The 23,551-nt window shown below is 52.3% G+C and overlaps 3 protein-coding genes across 3 annotated transcripts; all 3 read left to right on the top strand.

The window, feature by feature from the left end:
* VAMP8 (vesicle associated membrane protein 8) lies at window positions 1,932-7,197 on the top strand. The gene is made up of 3 exons (XM_003354743.4): window positions 1,932-2,348; window positions 4,292-4,450; window positions 6,741-7,197. Exons 1-3 carry the CDS (start codon window positions 2,346-2,348, stop codon window positions 6,879-6,881), a joined length of 303 nt encoding a protein of 100 aa, XP_003354791.1. The 5' UTR covers window positions 1,932-2,345; the 3' UTR covers window positions 6,882-7,197.
* On the top strand, window positions 9,394-17,637 carry VAMP5 (vesicle associated membrane protein 5). Its single transcript, XM_005655212.3, has 3 exons — window positions 9,394-9,873; window positions 16,570-16,707; window positions 17,190-17,637. Exons 1-3 carry the CDS (start codon window positions 9,871-9,873, stop codon window positions 17,397-17,399), a joined length of 351 nt encoding a protein of 116 aa, XP_005655269.1. The 5' UTR covers window positions 9,394-9,870; the 3' UTR covers window positions 17,400-17,637.
* Window positions 20,882-22,703, top strand: RNF181 (ring finger protein 181). Its single transcript, NM_001243378.1, is given in 6 exon segments — window positions 20,882-20,991; window positions 21,613-21,743; window positions 21,927-22,036; window positions 22,222-22,296; window positions 22,569-22,604; window positions 22,607-22,703. Coding segments are annotated over 6 exon segments (459 nt in total). The 5' UTR covers window positions 20,882-20,905; the 3' UTR covers window positions 22,628-22,703.

Below are 23,551 nucleotides of genomic sequence, written 5' to 3'. Positions count from 1 at the left end.
AAGAAAAGAAACAGGCGAAAATAACTTATTTATATCTATCTATTATCTATCTACCATCCATCTATCTATTTTGTTTTTTTGGCCTTACTGGCAGCATGCGGAAGTTCCCAGGCCAGGGGTCAAACCTGCACCACAGCAGTAACAATACCGAATCCTAAACAGTTTTATATATATATATATATTTTTTTTTTTTTTTTTTTTTTTTTTGCCTTTTGTTTTTCCTAGGGCCGCACTCGCAGCATATGGAGGTTCCCAGGTTAGGGGTCCAATCAGAGCTGTAGCCACCAGCCTACATCAGAACCACAGCAACGCAGGATCCGAGCCATGTCTGCGACCCACACCACAGCCCACGGCAACACCGGATCCTTGACCCACCGAGTGAGGCCAGGGATCGAACCTGCAACCTCATGGTTCCTAGCCAGATTCATTAACCACTGAGCCATGACGGGAACTCCCTTTAACAGTTATATATATTTTTAACTCAATATATCCAAAACATTGTTTCAACTTATCATTAACATATAAAATTACTGAGATTTACAGGTATTCTCTCATAATAAGTCTTTGAAATCTGTGGGGGTTTTTTGTTTGTTTTGTTTTTAGGGCCACATTCATGGCATATGGAGGTTCCCAGCCTAGGGGTCTAATTGGAATACAGCTGCCAGTCTGTGCCACGGACACAGCAATGCGGGATCCGAGCCGCATCTGCAACCTATACCACAGCTAACGGTAATGCCGGATCCTTAATCCACTGAGCAAGGCCAGGGATTGAACCCGCAACCTCATGGTTCCTAGTTGGATTTGTTTCCATTGCACCACAAAGGGAACACCTGAAATCCGTGTGTGTGTTTCATTTACTCTTAAATCTCATCAGAGTTCAGACTAGCCACATTTCAAATGTTGAACAGCCACTTGTGGTCCAAGGCTACTGTACTAGACAGCAGCAAGTACAGATCAAAGGTTCTGACCTCCCTCTTCTTGGCCACATTGTAGCCTTTCTAAGGATGCTGAGGAGTCCAGGAGCCACATTCTCTGAAAGCAGGCTGTTACTATGCACCAAATTTCAGAGCTGCAGAAGATAATAATCTTATCTAATTGGAAGAAGGTTTCATTATAAATTAAAATTAAGGGTCTCAAAATGCTCCAGAGGTCCAAAATGTATGAGACTCTTTAAAAAAGCATTTGTCAGAGAAACTAACATTTCCCTCTTGGAACTGTTACCTCTTCTGGGATGGGACAGGAATGTTTGTTCCCTTCTGCACGTCCCTGTTATTGTTCTTCTGTCTTGATAAACACCATCCAGGAAGAGTGGATTTTCTCTGGCCTGGAGCCAGGTTGGTGGAAAAATCCTTTGCCCTGGGCCCCTTTTCCTGCTCCATAGGGCAGTCGTCTGACTGTTTCTGACAGGGCTCACCAACCCACATGGTGGCTCCTGAAGAGACGTACATGCAGGACTGTTGAACTCTGGAAGGAAAGGGGGGTTGGTGAGCCATCATTTCCTGATTCCAGCAGTGGGCAGCCCTTGGTTCCAGACACTGTGCTAGGCACATGCTATGTTCTATCCTTTTATTCCTCACCACCACCCTCTGAGGTCAGCGTCAGCACCTGCAAAACCCAGACAGGCAGAGGTTCACTCAGGGTCTGCAGCCTTCTGACACCAGAGCCCAGAATCCCAGCATTCCAGACTCTGGGGGTTTTAGTGCTTTCTACACTAAAACAGACTTGGGAGCAAGGTCTGTCCAGAAAGTGTTCATCTCTGCATCCTGTTCCCATGCGAACAAGGTGCTGAAAGTTGAGTTCAATCTCCAAGAATTGAGGGTCAGATATTCAGGACTTTAGAAAAAGAAGCGGGACTTCCCGCTGTGGTGCAATAGGATTGGCAGCGTCTCTGCAGCTCCAGGACGCAGGTTTGATCCCCAGCTCAGCACAGTGGGTTAAGGATCCAGCGTTGCCGCAGGCTGCTTTGGTCGGCTGGGAATTCCATGTGCCGTGAGGCGGCCAAAAAAAGCGGGAGGGGGAGGAGATGGCTGCCCTTTCTACGTCAGTAAACCTAGGAGGGCTGCCTGATCTTTTTTTCCCTGGTTCCTGATACGTGAGAAGAATTGTGGTGCCAGGGAGCCCTGTGGCTTTAAGCCTAAGCCCTGGCAGGGGAGGAGACTGGGAGGGCTGTGGAGGGTGCCCGCCTACCTGGGGAACCTGCGCGAGGTGTGGCCGGAGCGGCTCGGGATGCGAGGTGGGCGGGGGCGGGCTGAAAGTTGGACAAGCAGGAAGTGAACCGACGGCCGCCCGGGAGGAAACCGATTTAGGCGAGTTCTGCTGCCGCCAGGCCCCAGCCGCTCGGAGACATGGTGAGAGAGCTGGAGACTAAGAAGGGGCTGATTTCAAGCCCAGCCAGAGGGTTCGAGGGGGAGGGCTGGGGATCAGCAAAGGAAAGTTAGTGGCAAAGTCCAGAGGGCCGAGCCAGCGCTGTGGCCTGTCTTCTTTGACAGTTCGTCTGCAAATAGTTCGGAGCTGCCTTGGGCGGGTGTTCCTGCTCCTTCTTCGCTCCCTCCCTCCCCTGACCCCGGAGCCGGCCGGGAGGGGGGCTCCGGTGGGGGTGGGGGAGTCCTAATTCTTCTCCTTCTCCAGCCGGCGGGCCCGCGGGTGTTGTGACATTCCTGGGCAGCGCCTCTGCTGTTCCCGTCGCAGGTTCCAGCCCAGCGGCGGAATCCCCCTTGCCTTTCTCTCTATTCTTGTACAGAAACGCAAAGAATGTGTCTCTCCCCTGAATCCAAGGAATCTAGCTCATCTCCATTAACGTGAGGAAGAGAGCTAAGGGTTTGAAAGTCAGAAGTGGGTTTTCTGTGAGTGTCTCGTTTGGACCCACACCAGAAGTCTAGTGGGTCAGGGAGGGAGTTTCTCCCTCCCTGTTCAAAAACCTTATCATAAAGCCTGGGGATGAGGCATCAGGCCAGGAAGAACTTGCCCTCCATTTCCCCCAACGCCCAGGCTGCTGTTTTTATTTTATACTTGCTTAAGCAGGCAGTGGCGTGGTGCCGGCTCATGACGCTAAATGGTGGGGAAAGCAGAAGTTTGTGGCCCAACGGCTCTCTGGTGGGGCCTTGTGAGGGACTTGTAGCCTGGTGGCTGTTGTTCTGGGTCACAGCCATCAGGCTGCCCAGGAGGTCCGGAGAGAGAGGGAGAGTTGAGCTGGGTGAGGGTGGTCTGCGGGCTGGCACAGGCATTTTTACTGAGGACCCTATGGGATTTGAGAGTTGGTGAGGAGCAGTGGGGCTGTGCACTGTGAAATGCCAGCTCAGCTGTCTCCTGGAACCCTCTTTGAGGAAAAGAAGCAGTGGAGAGGGGTTTGGTAGTGGTATTTGTCATGCACCCTGAGAACCCACAAAGAGGTTTGATTCAATGTCTCCTAGCATGGCTCTTTACCATCTGGGGCTTAAACATGTAGGTTTTTTTCACTGTGCCCTATGGCATGTGGAAGTTCCCAGGCCAAGGATCAAACCCAAGCCTCAGCTGTAACCAGAGCCACAGCAGTGGTAACACCAGATCCTTAACTTCCTGAGCCACTGGGGAACTCCAGATGCTTTATTTTATTTTATTTTTTTGTCTTTTTGCCTGTTCTAGGGCCACTCCCGCGGCATATGGAGGTTCCCAGGCTAGGGGTCTCGTTGGAGCCGTAGCCGCCGTCCTACACCACAGCCACAGCAATGCAGGATCTGAGCCATGTCTGCAACCTACACCACAGCTCACAGCAACGCCAGATCCTTAACCCACTGAGCAAGGCCAGGGACTGAACCTGCAACCCCATGGCTCCTAGTTGGATTCGTTAACCACCGTGCCACAACGGGAACTCCAAAATCCTGTTTTTTTTTAAATCTTTTTATTTTAGGGCTGCACCCTTGGCATATGGAAGTTTGCAGGCTAGGGGTCATATCAGACCTATAGCCGCTGGCCTACACCACAGCCACAGCAACAGCAACGTGGGATCCAAGCCAAGTCTGTGACCTACACCACCACAGCAATGCTGGATCCTTAACCCACTGAGCAAGGCCAGGGATCGAACCTGCCACCTCATGGATGCTAGTCAGATTTGTTTCTGCTGAGCCACAATGACGGGAACTCCTGCATTTGTTTTTTTATTACATGCATACTTAGCAGAAAACCTTCTCTTTGTAAATAGTTCAAGCATTACAAAAGCTTAAGTCCATCTTAGGCCTCCCCCTCCTCTGGCCTCTGAGGCTGAGTCTCAGTCCCTCCACCACTTGGCTTAATTAACCGTTTTGTTGCTGCCCAGGAGGAGGCCAGTGGCGGTGGAGGGGATGACCGCGTGCGGAACCTGCGGAGTGAAGTGGAGGGAGTCAAGAATATTATGACCCAGAATGTGGAGCGGATCCTGGCCCGGGGAGAAAACTTGGACCATCTCCGCAACAAGACAGAGGATCTGGAAGCCACAGTGAGACAATGGGGAGCCTACTGGGGGCCAGAGGAAGAGGGGGAAGGAAGATTCTTGGGGGTTTGGGGATTGGCTGTCTTGGTGGCAGATGTTCAGGAGGGCAGTCTGCCTTTTCACCTGCATTGGGAATTGATGGGAGCAGATTCCCCACTTCTGATTCTGCTCTACTCCACTGATTGGTGCTGGGGTCCAGGGAATGGGTTCAAGGACTGGGGCTGGGGTGCATGGAGAGGGTGGAGGTGGGTGCGGACCCATGGAGGCATTTCCTGAGACAAATGGATGGCTCAGTCAGCCTGTGTCTTCTGAGGCTTCTCTCCTAGGAGACTTTCCCTTTGAAGGCTGCCCTTGACAATCATTTGGATCTGGCCTTCCCCAGGGCAAAAATATTGGCTCCAGAAAATCCTCTTAGGGCTCTAGGCCTTCCCCAGGAGTTGTTAGGCAGGTGGTGGAAAACTGTTAAGAATCTTGCTGAGCCAGCTTTAAAAAGAAGGTGGGAAAAGCAGTAAAAGTCTTTGATCCAGGGTTCTCTGCTAGCTAAAGGCTAGAATAATATCTCCCACATCTTTTTTTTTTTTTTTTTTTTAGGCCATCTGGTACCTGTAGCATATGGAAGTTCCCAGGCTAGGGGTCCAATCAGAGCTGTTGCCTCTGGCCACAGCCACAGCCACAGCAGCTTGGGATCCAGGCTGGATCTGTAACCTACACTGCCCCTCACAACAATGGCAGATCCTTAACCCACTGGACAAGGCCAGGGATCGAACCCGTGTCCTCATCGATGCTAATTGGTTTCTTTAGTGCTGAGCCACAAGAGGAACTCCCCAATATCATCCACATCTTGCTAGATCTCATTCTCTCTCTCCAGCCAGAGGCTGCAGCCAGCTGCCCAGGGAGGGAGGAACTCTAAAGTTCAGCAGAGGGCTGGAGCATAGGATTCCACATCCATGGGAGAGCCTGGCCTTGGCTTTCTGAGTCCTGTGTGTGACCTTGGGTATAGATCCTTTGACTCCCTGAGACTTAGTGTTTCTTTCCACAGCCTCGTCTGGGGAGCATAGCCCAGGAAAGTTAATTTCTGCAACTTGAATTGGGAGAGGAAGAGCATTTTTCCCTCATTTCCAACCCCTGAATGGCCCTGGCCCCTCCTCCAGCTTCAGTGGTCCTCAGGGAGCCAGAAGTCACAAAACCAGGGACATGTGTCCCCCTGGAGCCTGTACCCCTCAGCCCCAGTGTCTGCCCTCCCAAGGGCAGGTTGCACTGACGATGTCACAACTGTGGGTGTGAGCATATGTCAGAGGCCCCTCAGTATACATGACAGTGCAGGGGTAAGAAGAGAAGGGGACAGTCAGGGCACCCAAGGGGTGAGCCCAAGAATCCTAAATTTGAACTTGGCCCACCAGGTTGTTGTGAAGGTATATTTGTCAAGGTAGGAGGACAGAACCTTTTTATTCAGCAGTCTGTTACCTCACCTTTAGCACTTAAATAAATATATATATTTATATACAAATATATAATATATAAAATATATAAAATATATAAATATGTAAAATATCCAAAGTGTATAATATACAAATATATAAAAAATTTTTATTTTGTCTTTTTAGGGCCACACCCCTGGCATGTGGAAGTTCCCAGGCTGGGGGTCTAATTGGAGCTGACACCACAGCCACAGCAACACCAGATCCGAACTTCGTCTGAGACCTACACCACAGCTCACGGCAACACTGGATTCTTAACCCACTGAGCAAGGCCAGGGATCAAACCTGTCACCTCATGGTAATTAGTCAGGTTCGTTAACCACTGAGCCATGATGGGAACTCCCAAATATATAATTATGTAATTTTTTTTTTTTCTTTTTTGGCCGCCCTGCAGCTCAGGGAGTTCCCAGGCCACAGATCAGATCTGAGCTGCAGTTGCCCCTTAAGGCTGAATCTGCGGCAAGGCTGGATCCTTAACCCATGGTGCATGGCCAGGGATCAAGCCTGCGTCCCAGTGCTCCCAAGACTCCACCCATCCTGTTGGGCCACAGCAGGAACTCCAGCACCTAAATATTTTTTTTTTATTTTTATTTTTTTGGGCCATGCCCAACGCAGGCAGAAGTTCCCCGGGCCAGGGATTGAGCCCTGGCCATGGCTGCAGCCTGAGCCACCACAGTGACAATGCCAGATCCTTAGCCTACTGAGCCACCGGGAAACTCCTAGCACTTAAACACTTAAATGTGTGGTGTGCGGGTCTCTGTTTGTACTCGTGGTCCAGTGGGAGGAGGCACTGGGTCACTCTGCCTTATCTCTTGCAGTCTGAGCACTTCAAGACCACGTCCCAGAAGGTGGCTCGGAAGTTCTGGTGGAAGAACGTGAAGATGATCGTCATCATCTGCGTGATCGTTTTTATCATCATCCTCTTCATCGTGCTCTTTGCCACCAACGTCATCCCTTAAAATAACTTAGGGAACCCCTTCCACCCTGCCCTCCTCTTCAGGGCAACCTTCCATAGTGGGTGCCGAGAGGGGCCCTCTCTCCCATGCTCCTCCACAAAGAATGCTGCTCGAGCCTCCCGCCTCTCACTCTGAGACCCCCGCACTGTCTGCCCCCGTGAGTACCTTGGTCCCTGGAAGGAGAGAGCCAGACTGTGGCTGTGTCTCAGGGGGCCTCAGAGGTGGTTGGAGAGACAGACCCAGAGGGCCCAGCATGTGGCTGGGAAGCTGATGGAACTGACGGTGGCCAGTGGGCAATAAAGACCTTTCTGTATCCCTATGCGTGTGAGGTCCTTTCTCCCTTTCCGTTTGGACCTTCTATTTCTTTTTCTTTTTAGTCTTCTTAGGGCCACACCCACCATATATGGAAGTTCCCAGGCTAGGGGTCGAATTGGAGCTGCAGCTGCCAGCCTACACCACAGCCACTGCAACTCAGGATCCGAGCCGGTCTGCAACCTGCACCACAGCTCAATAGCAACACTCAGTCAGTCCTTAACCCACTGAGCAAGGCCAGGATCGAATCTATATCCTCATGGATACTAGTTGGGTTCTTAATCTGCTGAGCCACAGCGGGAACTCCTGGCCCTTCTATTGCTTTTCTCTCTGAAGACCCTCTGGCAGAGTCTCCCATTGGAGGGCCAAGTTATTGGAGGGGCGGAGAGCATATATTTGAAGGAGAAAAGTGGAAATGCCTTGTCTTTCTTGTTTGTTTTGTTTTGTTGTTTTGGCGACCCCTGCAGCATATGGAGTTCCTGGGCCAGAGAATGCCAGATCCAACCTGTATCCTGGGGCTGCAGAGATGCTGCCAATCCCACTGCTCCACAGAGGGAACTCCTCCCTGACTTTCTTTATCTCTCCTTTCTCCATCACTGTCACTTGTCTCAAGAAGAGGAATTTTCTGGAGGTCTCAGCATACAGAAAATTCAAAACCTCCCCCAACATTTTAGGGTGGTATGTAAGACTCCCAGTGGCCCTCTCTTGCCATTTCCTTTGTTACTTTTCTGCGGGAAGTGTTAGCTGAGATGGGAAACCTACCTGGGCTGACCCTTTCGTCTGGTTAAGGGCCTCCTGCCCCTCCCATCAGTGCTCTTTCTCTTCCATGGCCCTATTGTACTCTAGAGGTGGGAGGTGGGGTGCGGGGTGTTGGAGGAACTGAACTGCTTTTCCGTCTCCTGTGGTTCTGCAAGTTCCATTTGTCTTTTGTCTGCCCCTGCCCTCCTGGAGCTTAGCAGGGCCTCTGGGTCTCAGCTGTCCTGAGGGGGCAAGCATCTCACGCGTGTCCCGTGGCCGGGCACAGTCAGTGTCACAGGACAGGGCCTATGGCCTTCCTTCCCCTCGACGGACAATGGGCCTCTCTGTCTTTGGGCCTCCCTCCTCCCTACCAGGTTCCATCGTCATTGTCACTCTTTCCGGTACCCAGTCTGCCTTGGTTTGAGGGAAGGGTTTTCATCATCTCTGTCCTTGTTTCCCCCATAGGTGTTCCACAATTGAACCTGTTTGGGGGAGGGAGTCCAGAAGGGCAGGGGTGGGAGACAGGATTTGAGACTTAGTACTGGCAAGTTGGGTTCTAGAATCATGCTCTGAAAACTAGGAAGGGAGGAAAGCACAGATGAGACCCCCACCCCAGTCTTTTTTTTTTTTTTTTTTCTTTTTTTTTAAGGCTGCATCTGCAGCATATGGGAGTTTCCAGGCTAGGGGCTGAATTGGAGCTGGAGCTGGACCTGCTGGCCTACGTCACAGCCACAGCCACGCAGGATCCAAGCCATGTCTGAGACCTACACCACAGTCCACGGCAACGCCAGATACTTAACCCACTGAGGGAGGCCAGGGATTGAACCTGCATTATCATGGATACTAGTCGGGTTCTTAACCTGCTGAACCACAACGGGAACTCCTTGCTGTGATCTTTGTCACAACCATGTCCATCCCCTGTCCTCAGTCCACTCCTGGACTGGAGCTCCGAGCAGCCTCAGCCATTGCAACCCAGACTCACCGTCCTGGGTGGGGGTGGGGTCTTTGTTCACTGGGATTCATCCAGGGAGAGGGAACTTTAAGCCTCCTTCCTTAAAAGGGGCCACCTCTGAGATGTTGGGGGTGGCAAGGGGTGCGGTGGAGAAGAGGTGGCAGGTGGCTTCCCTGAAGCACTGAAAGGAGAGGCTGAGGATGGACGGATCCAGCTCAAGAAGGCTCTGGAAGGACTGGACACACCAACCTCCCTCATCCTCCCATTGAGGAACAGGGGCATATTAGGGCAGGGTTGCACTTAGCACGTGGTGAAAGGGAAGTAAAGAAAAAGCTAGAACTAGGGTTGGGGAAGGGGCTCTCTGTTTTCTCTTTTGATTGAGGTGAAATTCACAAAACATACAATCGACTGTTTTATAATGTACAATCCAGTGGCAGGTAGTGTATTAATACCATTTATTGTGAATAAAATTTATTTGGTTTCAAAACTTTGAGGAGGTCGTTTTTAGGGTGATGGGTAATTTGCATTCATCAAGGTGGGCAGCGCCTAGCACAGGGCAGGGCAGTGGCACTCCTACAGGTTCCTGTTGAATGAATAAATGATGATGCCTCCCCAGGTCAACCCGATCTACCAGATCTGGGATGCAGCTCTAGAGAGGACTCCTTGAGCCCACTCCAGAGCCCACTCCAGCGGGCCCCCGAGGTGTAGACCTGGCACCAGGCTGTCCATGCAGAGCCCCCACTTCACGAGGCTGGGGAGTCGTTCGCGGCCGGGCGCCGGCGGCGGCGCAGGGAGAGGCACCGGCCCCGGAGCCCAGAATCCTTCGCCGGTCGCTTTCGATTTGTCTTGGTCACGGTCGCGGCGCAGGGATCGCGCGCCCCCCGCCCCCCGCCGAGCCGGCCCCGCCCTCCGTTTCCTCCCTGGTCCCTGGCACCGCGGCCGCTTGAGGGCAGAGGAGCCGGAGCTGACGAGGTGGCGGCAGCAGCGACGATGGTGAGAGCCCGGGGCTGGGCGGCGGGCAGAGGGCGAGCGACGTGGGAGTGCGAGGCGATAGAACGAAGTCCAAGGGCCCGGGCGTCTTCCCGGAACCCGCGCTGGTCCCCCAGCGAGGTAGTGCCGGCCAGAGCAGGACCAAAACAGACCCTCCGCTCACCTCGCGCATCCCGGGAGGGAAAGTGGGGCGTGCGCGGGTCCCCGCAGCTCCGCGCCAAGAGAACGGGACTCTGGCTTCCCACTTGAGGGGGCCAAGTGGTTACAAGCACCGGCTTCGGTGTCAGACTCCGGGCAGAGATCCTGTTGGTGGCCACTTACCCACTCTGTGACCCCGGGCAAGTCACTTAGCCTCCCTGAGCCTCCTCTTCCGCATGGTGAAGTGGGGTCAGCAATACCGACAGCCTTGCTGGGTCCTCGGAAGGTTAGAGGAGAGACGGTGGCAGAGAGCTGCCTGGTACTCAGAACCTGCTCCTGAGAAGTGGTGGGTAATATGATGACCTCTTCAGCCCTTCCTGAAGCTGTGAGGAGCCAAGTCTGGCCCAGGGCTTGGAAACCTGAGCAGATGGGGTGGTAGAGGCCATGCCAGCCCCTGTGCCAGGGTGTTGGAAGGCAAACTCCTCCCCCTGGGGAAAGAGAAAGGAAGATGTTTACTGTAAGCGTTCCACTGAAGTTATCAGGGGGTGGCATAGCCTGACTTGCTTCTAGCCCCTATCTAGGGACACATTCTTAAGTTGAGTCATCCCCCACTCCTGCTGTAGACTTGGGCCTCTGTTCCCACTTGCCTTCTCCAAGGCTAAGGTGTCAAGAATAGGTGGTACTGGAGGCTTCTCTCTGCTAGAACTCCCTGGAAGTTGGGCCCCGGCAGGCGCCAGCAGGCTGGGTACTGGGATTCTGCCCGTGGAAAGCCAGCAGAGGTGTGATGGATGTGGCCTGGCTGGGGGTCTGGATGCCTGGATGGCCTCATCTCCAGGGACCTGGAGGCAGGAAGAGGAAGCGGGGCAGGAAGGTAGCGTGGAGCTCTGCAGCCACGCCAGGAAACTGAGGGAGGCTGGAGAATAGGACAGACCCCAGAGCCCACTTCCCAGCGGGTGGAGCAAAGGATCAGGCAGGGTTAGGGTAGGCTTGCAGCTAACCCTTAAGCACTTGGAGAGAAGAGGAAACTCTGCAAGGCTGAGACTAAGATCATTTATTGGAAGGTACTGGAAAACTCTGGGACTCTCACAGGTTCATCTGAGGAAATGATGCATCTGAGCCCAGGGAGGGTACACTGATGCCTGTCTCCCATCCATCTCCTCGCTCCTTCCCTCTGTTTTTTTTTTCTTTTTTTTCTTCTTCTTCCAGTTTTTTGGTTTTTTTTTTGTTGTTGTTGTTGTTTTGTTTGTTTGTTTGTTTTTGGTCTTTTTGCTATTTCTTGGGCCACTCCCGTGGCATATGGAGGTTCCCAGGCTAGGGGTCGAATCGGAGCTGTATCCACTGGCCTATGCCAGAGCCACAGCAACGCGGGATCCGAGCCGTGTCTGCAACCTACACCACAGCTCACAGCAACGCCGGATTGTCAACCCACTGAGCAAGGGCAGGGACCGAACCCCCAACCTCGTGGTTTCTAGTAGGATTCATTAACCACTGCGCCATGACGGGAACTCCTTCTTCTTCCAGTTTTTAAAGTTTTATTGGAGTATAGTTGGTTTAAAAGGTTGTGATAATTTCTGCTGTACAGAAAAGTGATTCAGTCATACCTGTACACACATCCATTCTCATTAAGATTCTTTTCCCACATAGATTATCACAGAATACTGGGTAGAGTTCTCTGTGCTATATAGCAGGTCCCTGTTGACCAATCATTCCATATATCTCAATGCGCATGTGCCAACTCCAACCTCCTCCTGCCCCTCCCACCCCGTTCATCACTCCCCCACCCCTATTTTTTCTTTCACTCCTGCCCCTTCGTCAACCCCCGGCACTTTCCCTTCCTTCTTCACATCTGCCTTGCCTACTTTTCCTTCTTTTCCTTCCTTTCCCTTCTTTCCTCCTCTTCTCTGATTCACTCACATAACAAGTGTTTCTTGGGCATTTTCTTTGTGCCAGGCATGGTGACTGGCATAGGAAACAGAGTAGGAAGAAAATATTGATGGGAAAGACAGAAATTTAATGAGTAATGACTTGACATCATTCATCTCATAGATGGTCCTCTCTCAGGCCCTGTGCAAAGAATTTGAGTTTTGAGCCAAACTCACATGCACACAAGTTGAGCTGGCAGCATCAGAAGGTCTGGTGAGTCTTTAGCCAGCCAGCTAAAGCATTTGGCCTTTCTTTACCTGCATCCAGTTCAGCATAGGGGTTAAGAATGTGATTCTTGGAGTCGAAGTTGATTCAACTCTGAGATCTCCTTGTCACTGGCTCTGTGACCTTGGTTCGGTGACTTAACCCTTCTGACTTCAGTTTCTTATACGACAGGGATAACAGCACTTTCCCATTGAAGCACATTATTGTGAGGCTTAAATGAAATAAACAGCAGGAAGCACAGAACTTAGCTCAGAGTATGTGCCCACTGAATGGTGGCTGTTACCACTGTCAAGATGTAAAACCTTCTCAACAGTCTGCTGTGACTGATGGAAATAAACTAGATACAGGTTATCAAAGGCCAGTGTCAAGTTCTATATTTAGGTTAGAAACAAGTGCACAAGTTTGCAAAAGGGAAGAGCTTGCTTGGTTGTGTATTTTGTCAAAATGTCTAAGAGGCTTTATGGACCACAAGCATTGTGTAGGTACTGGGATCCGATAGCTAAAAAAAAAAAAAAAAAAAAAAAAAGGTAGGGAATCTTGGGCTACAGTGATAATAATAGCTATTATTTATTGAGCATTTAGTACAAGTCAGGAACTCTGGTAAAAACTTTATTTGTAACATGTCACATGCCTTGGCTGATATTATGGCAGATATTATTGTCACTACTTTATAGATGAGGAAGCGGAAGGTCAAAAAAGTCATATCCTTAGTCTTTAGTCACTTAGCCGGTGAGCGACAGAGGCAGGATTTAAAGGAACCAGGGCTGTAATGCAGACCCTGACTCTTAGACCCTGAGCTTAAGTGAGTGCTGACCCAGGAAGGAGTCGATACACCAGATTGCCGCCCAGGTACATTTTTTTTTCTTTTTAGGGCTGCACCTGCGGCATATGGAAGTTCCCAGGCTAGGGGTTGAATTGGAGCTTCAGCTGCTGGTCTGGATCACAGCCAGATCCACCAGATCCAAGCCACATTTATATGCACCTCGAGGCAACACTGGATCCTTAACCCACTGAGCGAGGCCAAGGATCGAACCCGCATCGTCATGGATGCTAGTCAAGTTCTTAACTGGCTGAGCCACAATGGGAACTCCAGTCTGAGTCCTTTTGAGGACGACGGTAATGACAGCTGAGAGGGGAGACCGGAGAGTTGACGGGGGAGGTTTTTGAGAGATTTGTTTTCAGAGCAACTGACTCTAGCCTGGAAAAACCTGAAAGGAGATTTGAGAATGGAAAGAGGGATATTCTGCACATGGGGTGACATTCTGTCAATTTCCTGTTTAACTAACACTTCCCCGCCTGCCAACAGCACTGCCTACCTCCCCCACCTCCAGCCTCGGAAATGCTTCTCTTACCCACCCTTCCTCTCCTCACCCACCACTCCCCCCAGCCTGGGGACATCGCCTCATACCCTTGCTGATGGCACTTCCCCACACCTTCTCGTAGCCTCTCAGCCTAAGGTTTTCCACTTCTGTCCATGCCTGCCCATGGCATGTGGAAGTTCCTAGGCCAGGATTCAAACTCTCGCCACAGCAGTGACAATGCTGGATCCTTAACCAACTAAGCCACCAGGGAACTCCTAAACTCTTTTCTCTAGTTATGTCATATACATCTCTTTTCCCTGGCCTATAGTGAATTTTTTCATTTTTTTTTAAGGGCTGCACCTGCGGCAGCATATGGAAGTTCCCAGGCTAGGTGTCAGATTGGAGCTGCAGCTGCTGGCCTACACCACAGCCACAGCAATGCCAGATCCCAGCCCCATCTGCAACACAGCTCACGATAATGCCGGATCCTTAACCCACTGAGCAAGGCCAAGGATCGAACCCACATCCTTCCTCATGGATCCTAGTTGGGTTCTTAACCTGCTGAGCCACAATGGGAACTCCTATAGTGATCTTTGTAAGAACATAATTCATTCAGAAAATATTTTCCACGTGGTCCACTGCATGCCAGGCGCTGTGCCAAGTTCTGTGTGGCAGGGGGCAGCGTGGCCTGCCCTCCAGTTGCTTACCTCCTTCCACGATGCTCAGTTCTCTGTTTGTCACGTGGCAGTTGAGGCCTGTGCATACAGTGTCTTTTTCCTCTGGCTGAGCGGGGCCAAGGAGAGTCAGAGACTCTCTGTGTTCCCTGGGGTGAATGTGTTCTTTTAGGCCTGGGCCCATCCTGGCTATGGACAGGCCTGGCTTCGCAGTGGGGGAAGGAGGCCACAGCTTGCGGCGGAAGTACAGCCAGCTCTCTTGAAGAATTTGACCCGACATCACCCCATGTTGGAGGATAAGATCACAACAGCTGTCGTGTTTAGCACAGAAAAAATAATATGCAAAGGCCCACCCATCTCTAGTGGTGAGGCTCAGTTTTGAATCTTGGTCCATTCCCCGGACTCTTGGACTCTCTGAATGTGAGAGACTCCCAAGCAGTGGACACTTGTGGAATCATGTAGTAATAATAATAGCGGTGCTGTTGGTTGACTCAGGAAAAGGGAAGGATGCATACGAGCTCCCTGCTTTCTTCATTATTCCACTTTATTCCCCAGCTCCTGCTTCCGCGGCCCCGTGAGTGCACCCCTCTGTCATGGTTTGCCTGCCCCCTCATTAAGCAAGTTGCTTTTCTAGCTTATGAGTAAATATTGACCTACTTGGGTTTCGGATGCCTGCCTTGTGAAACTCCTGCTGGGCAGGATAAACACACTGGAGGAGAACAAACTGGAGAAGAACAGTTGCTTTTGGATAAGTCATAATGCAGTTGGCCCCCTCACTGAGTCCTTGCAATGGCTGGCACTGTGCTGGCCTCCTGGGCCCCCGGGCTGGTGGCAGACAAAGGCAGGACCCTGGCCCCTGCCCTCGCTCTGGGAGCTTGCGGTCCAGGGGGAAGAAGTAGGATTCATGGACTGGGAATGCTTGGAGGTTATGTGCAAGGCAGCTGCAAGGATCCTGAATGGGGATTCTTGCCTGAGCAGGAGGTGGCCCTCTGTGACCACCAGATCCCATCCCGTTCTCTGTTTTTGCTTTTTAGGGCCGCACCTTCGGCATATGGAGGTTCCCAGGCTAGGGGTCTAATTGGAGCTACAGCTGCCGGCCTACACCACAGCCACAGCAACACGGGATCCAAGCCGCCTCTGCGACCTACACCACAGCTCACGCCAACGCCGGATCCTTGACCCACTGAGTGAGGCCAGGGATCGAACCTGCATCCTCATGGATGCTAGTCAGATTCGTTAACTGCTGAGCCACGACAGGAACTCCCATTCTCTGGTTTTAAGTGGAATTCAGTCAAGTGCCAAGAACGTCCAGTGCAGACAATGGGCAATATAGTCTGGCAGGAAAGGGAGCTTGGCTCATGCCTTGCGGGAAGGAGGTGAGAATAGGGTTGGGAGATTAGGCTGGGTGCAGGGAGTTGCTGGGGTTTGTTGTCCTCTGGTGTTCATCTCCCTGACATGTCCCTGGGCCTCCAGTTCCTCCCAGACCCTCCTGCCCTGGGACTCTCCCAGTGGCATGCATCCAAACTCCAGTTTCTTTCTTGCTTGTCGTCTGTGCTTTCTTCCTCTTCCTGGCCTCTCTGCCATCTTGGACCCAGCATCTCCCTTCCCCGTCCTCTGCAGTGGGCTGAGCATTCTTTTGTCAGGTGAAGCTGCTGCCCAGGCTGGGAAATGCTAGAGTTGGTCTCTTCTGTGTGACATGGACCCCAGTGAAAATCCTGGCTGGCTGGCTGGAAAGCTGGAGGCCAGAGGCCAGGAAGGCTGAGGTCCCAATGCAGACAGGGAATCAGTTTTGAGCATTGATGTGGGAACAAGGTCAAGCCAGGAGGCAGAACTGGCCTGACTAGTCAGAGGCAGAGGGAGGGAGGCGGGGGGAGATGTGATCTCAGTTTGTGTTCGTGTGCTTGCCTGTGGGGTTAAACAGAAGCTATAACATGTGCTGGTCCGAGATGATGTCTCTAGCTCTGGGGGATGGGTCTCCTGTCTGTCTGGCTCTGACCAGGTAGCTTGGTTCCTTGTTCTTTGCTGCCTTCTCAGGCCAGTGGGAAGCCACAGGGCCAGTGCACATTGGGTCAAGGCCAAGGTGAGCCAAGTGTCTGTTTTGGAGGAGGGTGGGTCCTGGGAAGCTTCCATCCTGGGGCGCCTTAGAGGAAGCTGAGATGTGGGAAGTCAAGGTTAACCTAGGACCTGCCTTGATGGGCAAAGGGAAGAGCCACGGATGAGCCACACACACCCAGGAGGCCGGCCCTTCATTCTGCACATATCAGACCCTTACGTGAAAGAGGCCCTTCCCCTTTCTCATACACCGTGCACCCCGGCCACCCCACCCCGGCCAATACACACATGCATGCACAGTAGGGGCATGGAGGCCTCTAGGTCCCAGGGCCAGATGAGGGCCAGATGGGGACCTCATGCTCCCTGACCTTGGGCTTGGCGCCCAGGCAGGGAAGGAGTTGGAGCGGTGCCAGCGGCAGGCGGATGAGGTGACGGAAATCATGCTCAACAACTTCGACAAGGTCCTGGAGCGCGACGGGAAGCTGGCGGAACTGGAGCAGCGTTCAGACCAACTCCTGGACATGGTGTGAGGCCTGGGGCAGCAGGGATGGTGAGGGAGAGGCTAGGAGAGGCCCTCAGAGGGAGCTCTCAGGCTATGCTCAGGCTCCCCAGGCCTTTGGTGGGGCCTGAGGCTTATCCACAGGCCAGTGGGGGGCCTGGGGGTTTCTTGAGGTACCCCTAGCCTAGCTACCCAACAGGTGGGTAGGCCTCATGAAGTATGAAGGCCTTGGTTTGAAGCCATGGGCCTTCCTCTTCCTCAAGGTTGACGACTGGCATTATTAACCCCGGCTGAGCCTGTCTGGCTGTGAGTTAAGGGCTACACCAGTGTCTGAGACCAGGAGTCAGACTGGGAGGCGACCAGGGCAGGCTGTGTGGAGAAAGGAAGCTGACAGGCTGGGGAGGTTGTGGGATGAGACTAGGCCTTGCCAGGGTGGGGCTGGAAAGTGTTGGTCCAGGGCTCTGGGGAAACCACTAACTCCAACTCTATGTCTGGGGGTGTCCACAGAGCTCTGCCTTCAGCAAGACAACCAAGACCCTGGCCCAGAAGAAGCGCTGGGAGAACCTCCGGTGCCGGATCTACTTGGGGCTGGCCGTGGGCGGTGGCCTGCTCATACTCCTGATTGTGCTGTTGGCCGTCTTTCTCCCACAGAGTAGCAAGGACAGCAGTGCTCCACCCGCCCAGAACGCGGGCTCTGCCTCAGGGACTGGGGACTGACCCAGCTGGGCCTGGAAATGAGGCCGAATAGTTGCATTGGCCGCTTCTGGTCTTCAGCGGACCATGGCGTTTGTGCCCATCTGATCCACCCCAGTGAGTGCAGAAGGGCAGTCCCTGACGTGTACACCTTTGTTGTCGCCTCTCGCATCACAGACTGGCTCTTGAGGGCAACCTGCTGCCCTAGCCATGCCAGGCCAGCTCCACCCGGAACTTAGTAAAAGCTGCTATTTGGTTAAAATCTGGTGTGTGTGTGTGTGTGTGTGTGTGTGTGTGGAGAGAGAGAGAGAGAGAGAGAGAGAGAGGATGGCCTCCAGGGTGGTTCATCCTGCTCTGTGTCCACTCCTGGGGCTGCTTAGGAAGCAGAAAGTCCCAAAGGACTCCAGGCCTGGGGAGTGGCCCCTTCCTCTCCCTTCCTGACTTGATCCAACCCTACAGACAGATCCTTCGTAAAGACATTTACAGCCCCCAAACCGACCCTTCAACTGGTGCCCTCTGTTCCCTGAGAATGGAATCTGTTATTTACTTATTTTTTTCTTTTTTGGCCGCCCCGTGGTATATGGAGTTCCTGGGCCAGGGATCAGATCCAAACTGTAGCTGTGATCTAGCTGCAGCTGCGGCAACACTGGATTCTTAACCCACCATACCAGGGATCCAACCTGTGTCCCTATGCTTCCAAGATGCTGCTGATCTCATTGCACCACAGCAGGAACTCCAAAATCTGTTATATTTTTCTTAGTCTTGGGATATTAGAGGACCAATGGAACTCCAGATGGGATGACAAAGAGGAAAGCTCTCACCTTCAGAGAGACTTTTCCTCCTTAAGCACCTCCTCTCCAAGTTCTCCACCTAACATTCTAACTCAACCTTTAACCAGATTACAGGTGAGGTGAGTGGCAGGAAAAGGGAGAAGGCTTCCTCCTGTGGTGCCATTATGCAGGTCACAAAGGATGGCCTGGAGTTTCAAAACTCCAGGACCGCACAGGGCCAGAGAGGCAGTGGCTTCAGGGTGCCAGGAAAGATTCCTGGGTAAAAGCCATGGAAGAAGGAAAGGCCCAGGAGTTGCTGTTGTGGCTCAGTGGATTAAGAATCCAACTATTGGAGTTCCTGTCATGGCTCAGTGGAATCGAATCTGACTAGCATTCAAGAGGATGCAGGTTCAAGCCCTGACTTTGCTTGGTGGGTTAAGGATCTGGTGTTGCCATGAGCTGTGGTTTAGGTCACAGATGAGGCTTGGATCCAAGGTTGCTGTGGCTGTGGTGTAGGCCAGCAGCTACAGCTCTGATTCAACCTCTAGCCTGGGAACCTCCATATGCTGTGAGTGCAGCCAAAAAAAAAAGAATCCGACTAGTATTCATGAGGATGTGGGTTTAACCCCTCACCTCGCTCAGTGGGTTAATGATACAGCATTGCTGAGAGCTGAGAGGGTCTCGCAGAGAGGGTTTGGATCCTGCGTTGCTGTGGCTGTGGTGTAGGCCAGTAGGCCAGCAGCTGCAGCTCCGATTCAGCCCCTAGCCTGGGAACCTCCATATGCTACAGGTGCAGCCCTAAAAAGAAAAAGAAAAAAAAAAAAAAAAAAAAAAAAAAAAAAAGGAGTTCCCATCGTGGCACAGTGGTTAACAAATCCTACTAGGAACATGAGGTTATGGGTTCGGTCCCTGGCCTCGCTCAGTGGGTTAAGGATCCGGCGTTGCTGTGAGCTGTGGTGTAGGTCACAGATGCGGCTCGGATCTGGCATTGCTGTGGCTCTGGCGTAGGCTGGAGGCTACAGCTCCGATTAGACCCCTAGCCTGGGAACCTCCATACCCCCCGCGTGCAGCCATAAAAAGACCAAAAAAATAAAAATAAAATAAAAGTAAAAAATTAAAAAAAAAAAAAGGAGAACAAGAAGGAAAGGCCCCAAGACCTGGGAAGCAGGTCAGCTGCTGCCTGGGCCACTTAAGTGCATTTCAAACTCAAGTGTGGGTGGGAAGGGGAATTCGGTGTCAAGTGGGTAACAGAAGCAGTTCCTTGTTAGGTAGAGTGAGGGCTACTGAGACAATAACTGGCACAGAGCTTGTTACTTCTGGTAGGCTCATTTCCATCTGCCTTTCCTGGGAAAGATGGAGGAAGGCACCCAACCCTGCACTTTGGTCTGCAACACCAGTAGAGGCCCTGTGTACTTGGGCAAACCATTTCCCGGGCTTGGGTTTTACCTATGTAAAAAGGGATAATGATACTTAGCTTCTAGGACAATTGTGAGGATTATTTATACCATGTGTAAAATATCTATCAATGTTATAATTCTAGATGCCAAATAAATGGTAGCTGTTATCCAAATCATTTAGTGCAGTGGTTCTCAACCCTGTCTCACATCAGAATCACCCGTAGAACTTATAAAAATATCACACCCAGGAGTTTCTGTTGTGGCACAGTGGAAACGAATCCGATTAGTAACCATGAGGTTGTGGGTTTGATCCCTGGCCTCGCTCAGTGGGTTAAGGATCCAGCATTACTGTGAGCTGTGTGGTGTAGGTCGCAGATGCTGCTGGGATCTGGCGCTACTGTGGTTGCGGTGTAGGCTGGCAGCTGCAGCTCCAATTTGACCCCTAACCTGGGAACCTCCATATGCCTCGAGTGCAACCCTACAAAGCAAAAAATAAAAAATAAAAAAAAAATCACACCCAGACCTAGATTAGTTAAATCAAAATCTTTGAGAATATCAGACATAGTTTTTGTTTTTCTCCTAAAGCTGCAACTCCTCCTCTTCTCTCTCGAGGAGACTCATGGGTAGCCAGGGATGCAAACTACTTATTTAATTCAAGCCTCTAGTTTTACAAAACTAGGGGAGAAGTTGAGCAATGGGCTAAAGGTTACATAACAATTCCAAGAGCTGGGAAGGCTCCTGATCCCCCGGAAGGCTGGGGAGGTTGCCCCACCATTTATCACCCTTTATTATTTTGTCTAATACAGAAGAAATGCGCAGAAGATTTTTGTTTGTTTTGCGGAGGTCAGGAAAGAGTCAAGCGACAAGTCCTGAACAAACCAGAGAGCAAGCAGCGGGTTGCAGAAATGCCCGGCGGGGCCAAGGCAGAGCAGCGGGAAGCACCCTGATTCCGGGTTTTCCCTGGCCAGCTCCACCCTCTCTGAGAAGTCTCTAGCATCTGCACTGCTGAGACTCTCTGAGACGCAGAGCGAATGGAGGACCCCTAGAGGCCAGACCGATGACTTTTCAAAGCTCCGGGATCGGATCCACATGTCACTCCCAGGAATTTACCTTAGGGCTCAGAGATGAACGTTTTTGACCAGCCCAGGCCCCTGCCATTGGCTTTAGCCTTTGGTCACCTGATTCACTCGAGCCAATGAGACGTGATAAAGTTCATACTTCCGCTTTTTATGAGGAAGAAGCCACTGTGCCCGCCTTTCGGGCGCTCTGATTGGTCTCTCTCTCTCAACTTACCAGTTTATTGGCCAGCGCCAGGGGCCTGAGGTCCAGGGGTATGAGGGCTGTGTCAGACAGCCCGGCTGCCATGGCGTCCTATTTTGATGAACACGACTGCGAGCCGTTGGACCCCGAGCCGGATGCCCGAACCAACATGCTGCTGGAGCTCGCAAGGTGGCTGCACGGGCTGGGAGGGAGGGCCTACGCAGCAGGCTTCTGGGCTGAAGCTGGCTGGAGAAGGCGGCTCACCTGGGGCAGCGGGTTCCGGGGAGGACTGCTAAATCATCTGCAGAGTTAGTTCCGTGGTGAGATTGGAGGGGAAGTCGAGAATTTGGATGGTCCGTGGACGGACCCGGGCAAGGGGATTCTGGAAAAGACTGGAGTGGAAAGTAGGGGGAGTCGGCGCGAGAGGGCAGTGAGCTCTACGAAGTACTAGAGTAGGCGGGCCCGGGGGGTTGGGTAGGGGCCTTGTGAGCCTAAGCCGGAACCCCAAGCACGGAAGCCTCACTGCCACTTGGAATCAGGCTTTACTAGGTCATTCCTGCGTGGCCTGAGTAACTTCTGAGTTGTTGCTTCATGTGTAAAGTGGAAATAAACAGCTTGCGTGCTTGGGGTTGTCTGATAGCAGCCCAAAGCCATTGCCCACTGTGCTTTTCCTCTAGCGAACAGGACTGAGGGCTAGCTATTAGTACTACTAACTGAGCAGAGCGTTTATGTTATTAATGCCCAGTGGATTGCGGGAGCAAAGAGAGAGTATGGTTTCCTTTGGTTCTGATGTTGCATCCTTCTTCCCAGGTCACTTTTCAATAGGATGGACTTCGAAGACTTGGGGCTGGTGGTAGATTGGGATCACCACCTGCCTCCGCCTGCTGCCAAGACAGTGGTTGAGAACCTCCCTAGGACGGTCATCAGAGGCTCTCAGGCCGGTGAGGACACTAGTTCCTTCCACCATTTGGGGCAAGTCTGCCAGACCCGCCCCATCTGGAAGCCAGACTATAGTCTGGCTCTTTCAGTTTTCCAGGCCAGGTTGGGGGAAGAGTGTCCTTCAGGAATGGGAGCTGGGAGGTAGGGCCGGCAGCAGCTCTCCTGATTAGCACTCCCTCCTCAAGAGCTCAAGTGCCCCGTGTGTCTTTTGGAATTTGAGGAGGAGGAGACTGCCATTGAGATGCCTTGCCATCACCTCTTCCATTCCGGCTGCATTCTGCCCTGGCTGAGCAAGGTACTGCTTCCTTCCTCCCAGCCCTCACCCTGCCCCTGGGCCCGGTTCTCAAGTCTCCTTCTGATCCTGGACTGTTGGGGGGATCAGAGAGGGGAGAAGGGTAGGGGTGGGCATTGGGGGCTGGGGACGGATATCAGCTTATGAAAACCCAGACCCGGGTTGGTACACTGCCCTGCTCTTCCCAGACAAACTCCTGCCCCCTGTGCCGCCATGAGCTGCCCACAGATGATGACACTTATGAGGAGCACAGACGAGATAAGGTAGGAGGCTGGCTAAGTGGACGGGGTGGTAAGGGACTCCCCAAGGCCCTATCCTTGGTGCTCCCGTTCCCACCTCAGCAGGCCTGAGTGGGCCTCATGGTCGCTCACTGACTCTGGCTGCCTTCCCAAGGACTTTGGTAAGGGGAAAGAGCCTTGGCAGTGCAGATGCTAGGGGCCTGAAAACAGTGAGCCAGCCCCACTCTGGTTTCCCTGCCTCTTCACCCCCAAGCCTTCAGGTATGGCCTTTGCCCAGCATGCCCTTTTTCCCGCAGGCTCGCAAGCAGCAGCAGAAGCACCGACTGGAGAACCTCATGGAGCCATGTACACATGAGGCGGCTGGGGCTGAGCACTGGTCCTCCACAACATCTTCCGCTTGCGCCTCGAATCATTAAAGGTTTCTTTACCCACCTGCGGCTGCATTGCTCACAGACCCGGGCGGGGGCGCTGTACCCTCCATTCCATGTCTGCTGCTATTGGGGAAGATTGTTCTGAGCTGCAGAAGGTACTAGGCTATGAATCCCTCCCTGCCAAGCCTGCTAGCCTGCAGGCAGTAGGGTCCTATTCACTGATCACTGGACCAGTCCAGGGCTTGGGCCTGTGTGTTAGTGGTTGGAAAGCAAAATGTGTCAGAGTCTGGCACTCAGTAGTTGGTAACAAAAAACTGGCCCACATCCTCCCCCTGCAATCTTTAGTCAACCTCGGAACCCGAGGCTTTCTTTAGTTCCATTGCAAAAATTGCTTCTAATATTTTTTAATTAATTTTTTTTTTTTTTGGCCGCCCTATGGCATATGGAGCCCTGGGCCAGGGATCACATCCACACCACAGCTGTGGCAACATCAGATCCTTAACCCACTGTGCCAGGCCAGGGAATGAACCTGAGTCCTAGCACTCCCAACCCGCTGCTAATCCAACTGTGCCACATCAGGAACTCAGCTTCTAACATTTTATGTTTTTTTGCTTTTTTTAGGGCCGCACCCATGGCATAAGGAGGTTCCCAGGCTAAGGGTTGAATTGGAGCTGCAGCTGCCAGCCAATGCCACAGCCACAGTAATACCAGATCCCAGCTGCGCCTGTGACCTACACCACAGCTCATGGCAATGCCAGATCCTCAATCCGCCGAGCGAGGCCAGGGATGGAATCCACATTCTCATGGTGGATACTAGTCAGATTTGTTTCTGCTGTGCTGCAATGGGAACTCCCAGCTTCTAACATTTTAAAGTTGCTCTCTGCACCCCCACTTCCTCATATCCCCTG

This window comes from Sus scrofa, chromosome 3 (assembly GCF_000003025.6).
Source record: "Sus scrofa isolate TJ Tabasco breed Duroc chromosome 3, Sscrofa11.1, whole genome shotgun sequence".
NCBI lineage: Eukaryota > Metazoa > Chordata > Mammalia > Artiodactyla > Suidae > Sus > Sus scrofa.
The sequence above is the reverse complement of the archived record's forward strand: the minus strand, read 5'-3'. Positions and strand labels throughout refer to the sequence as shown.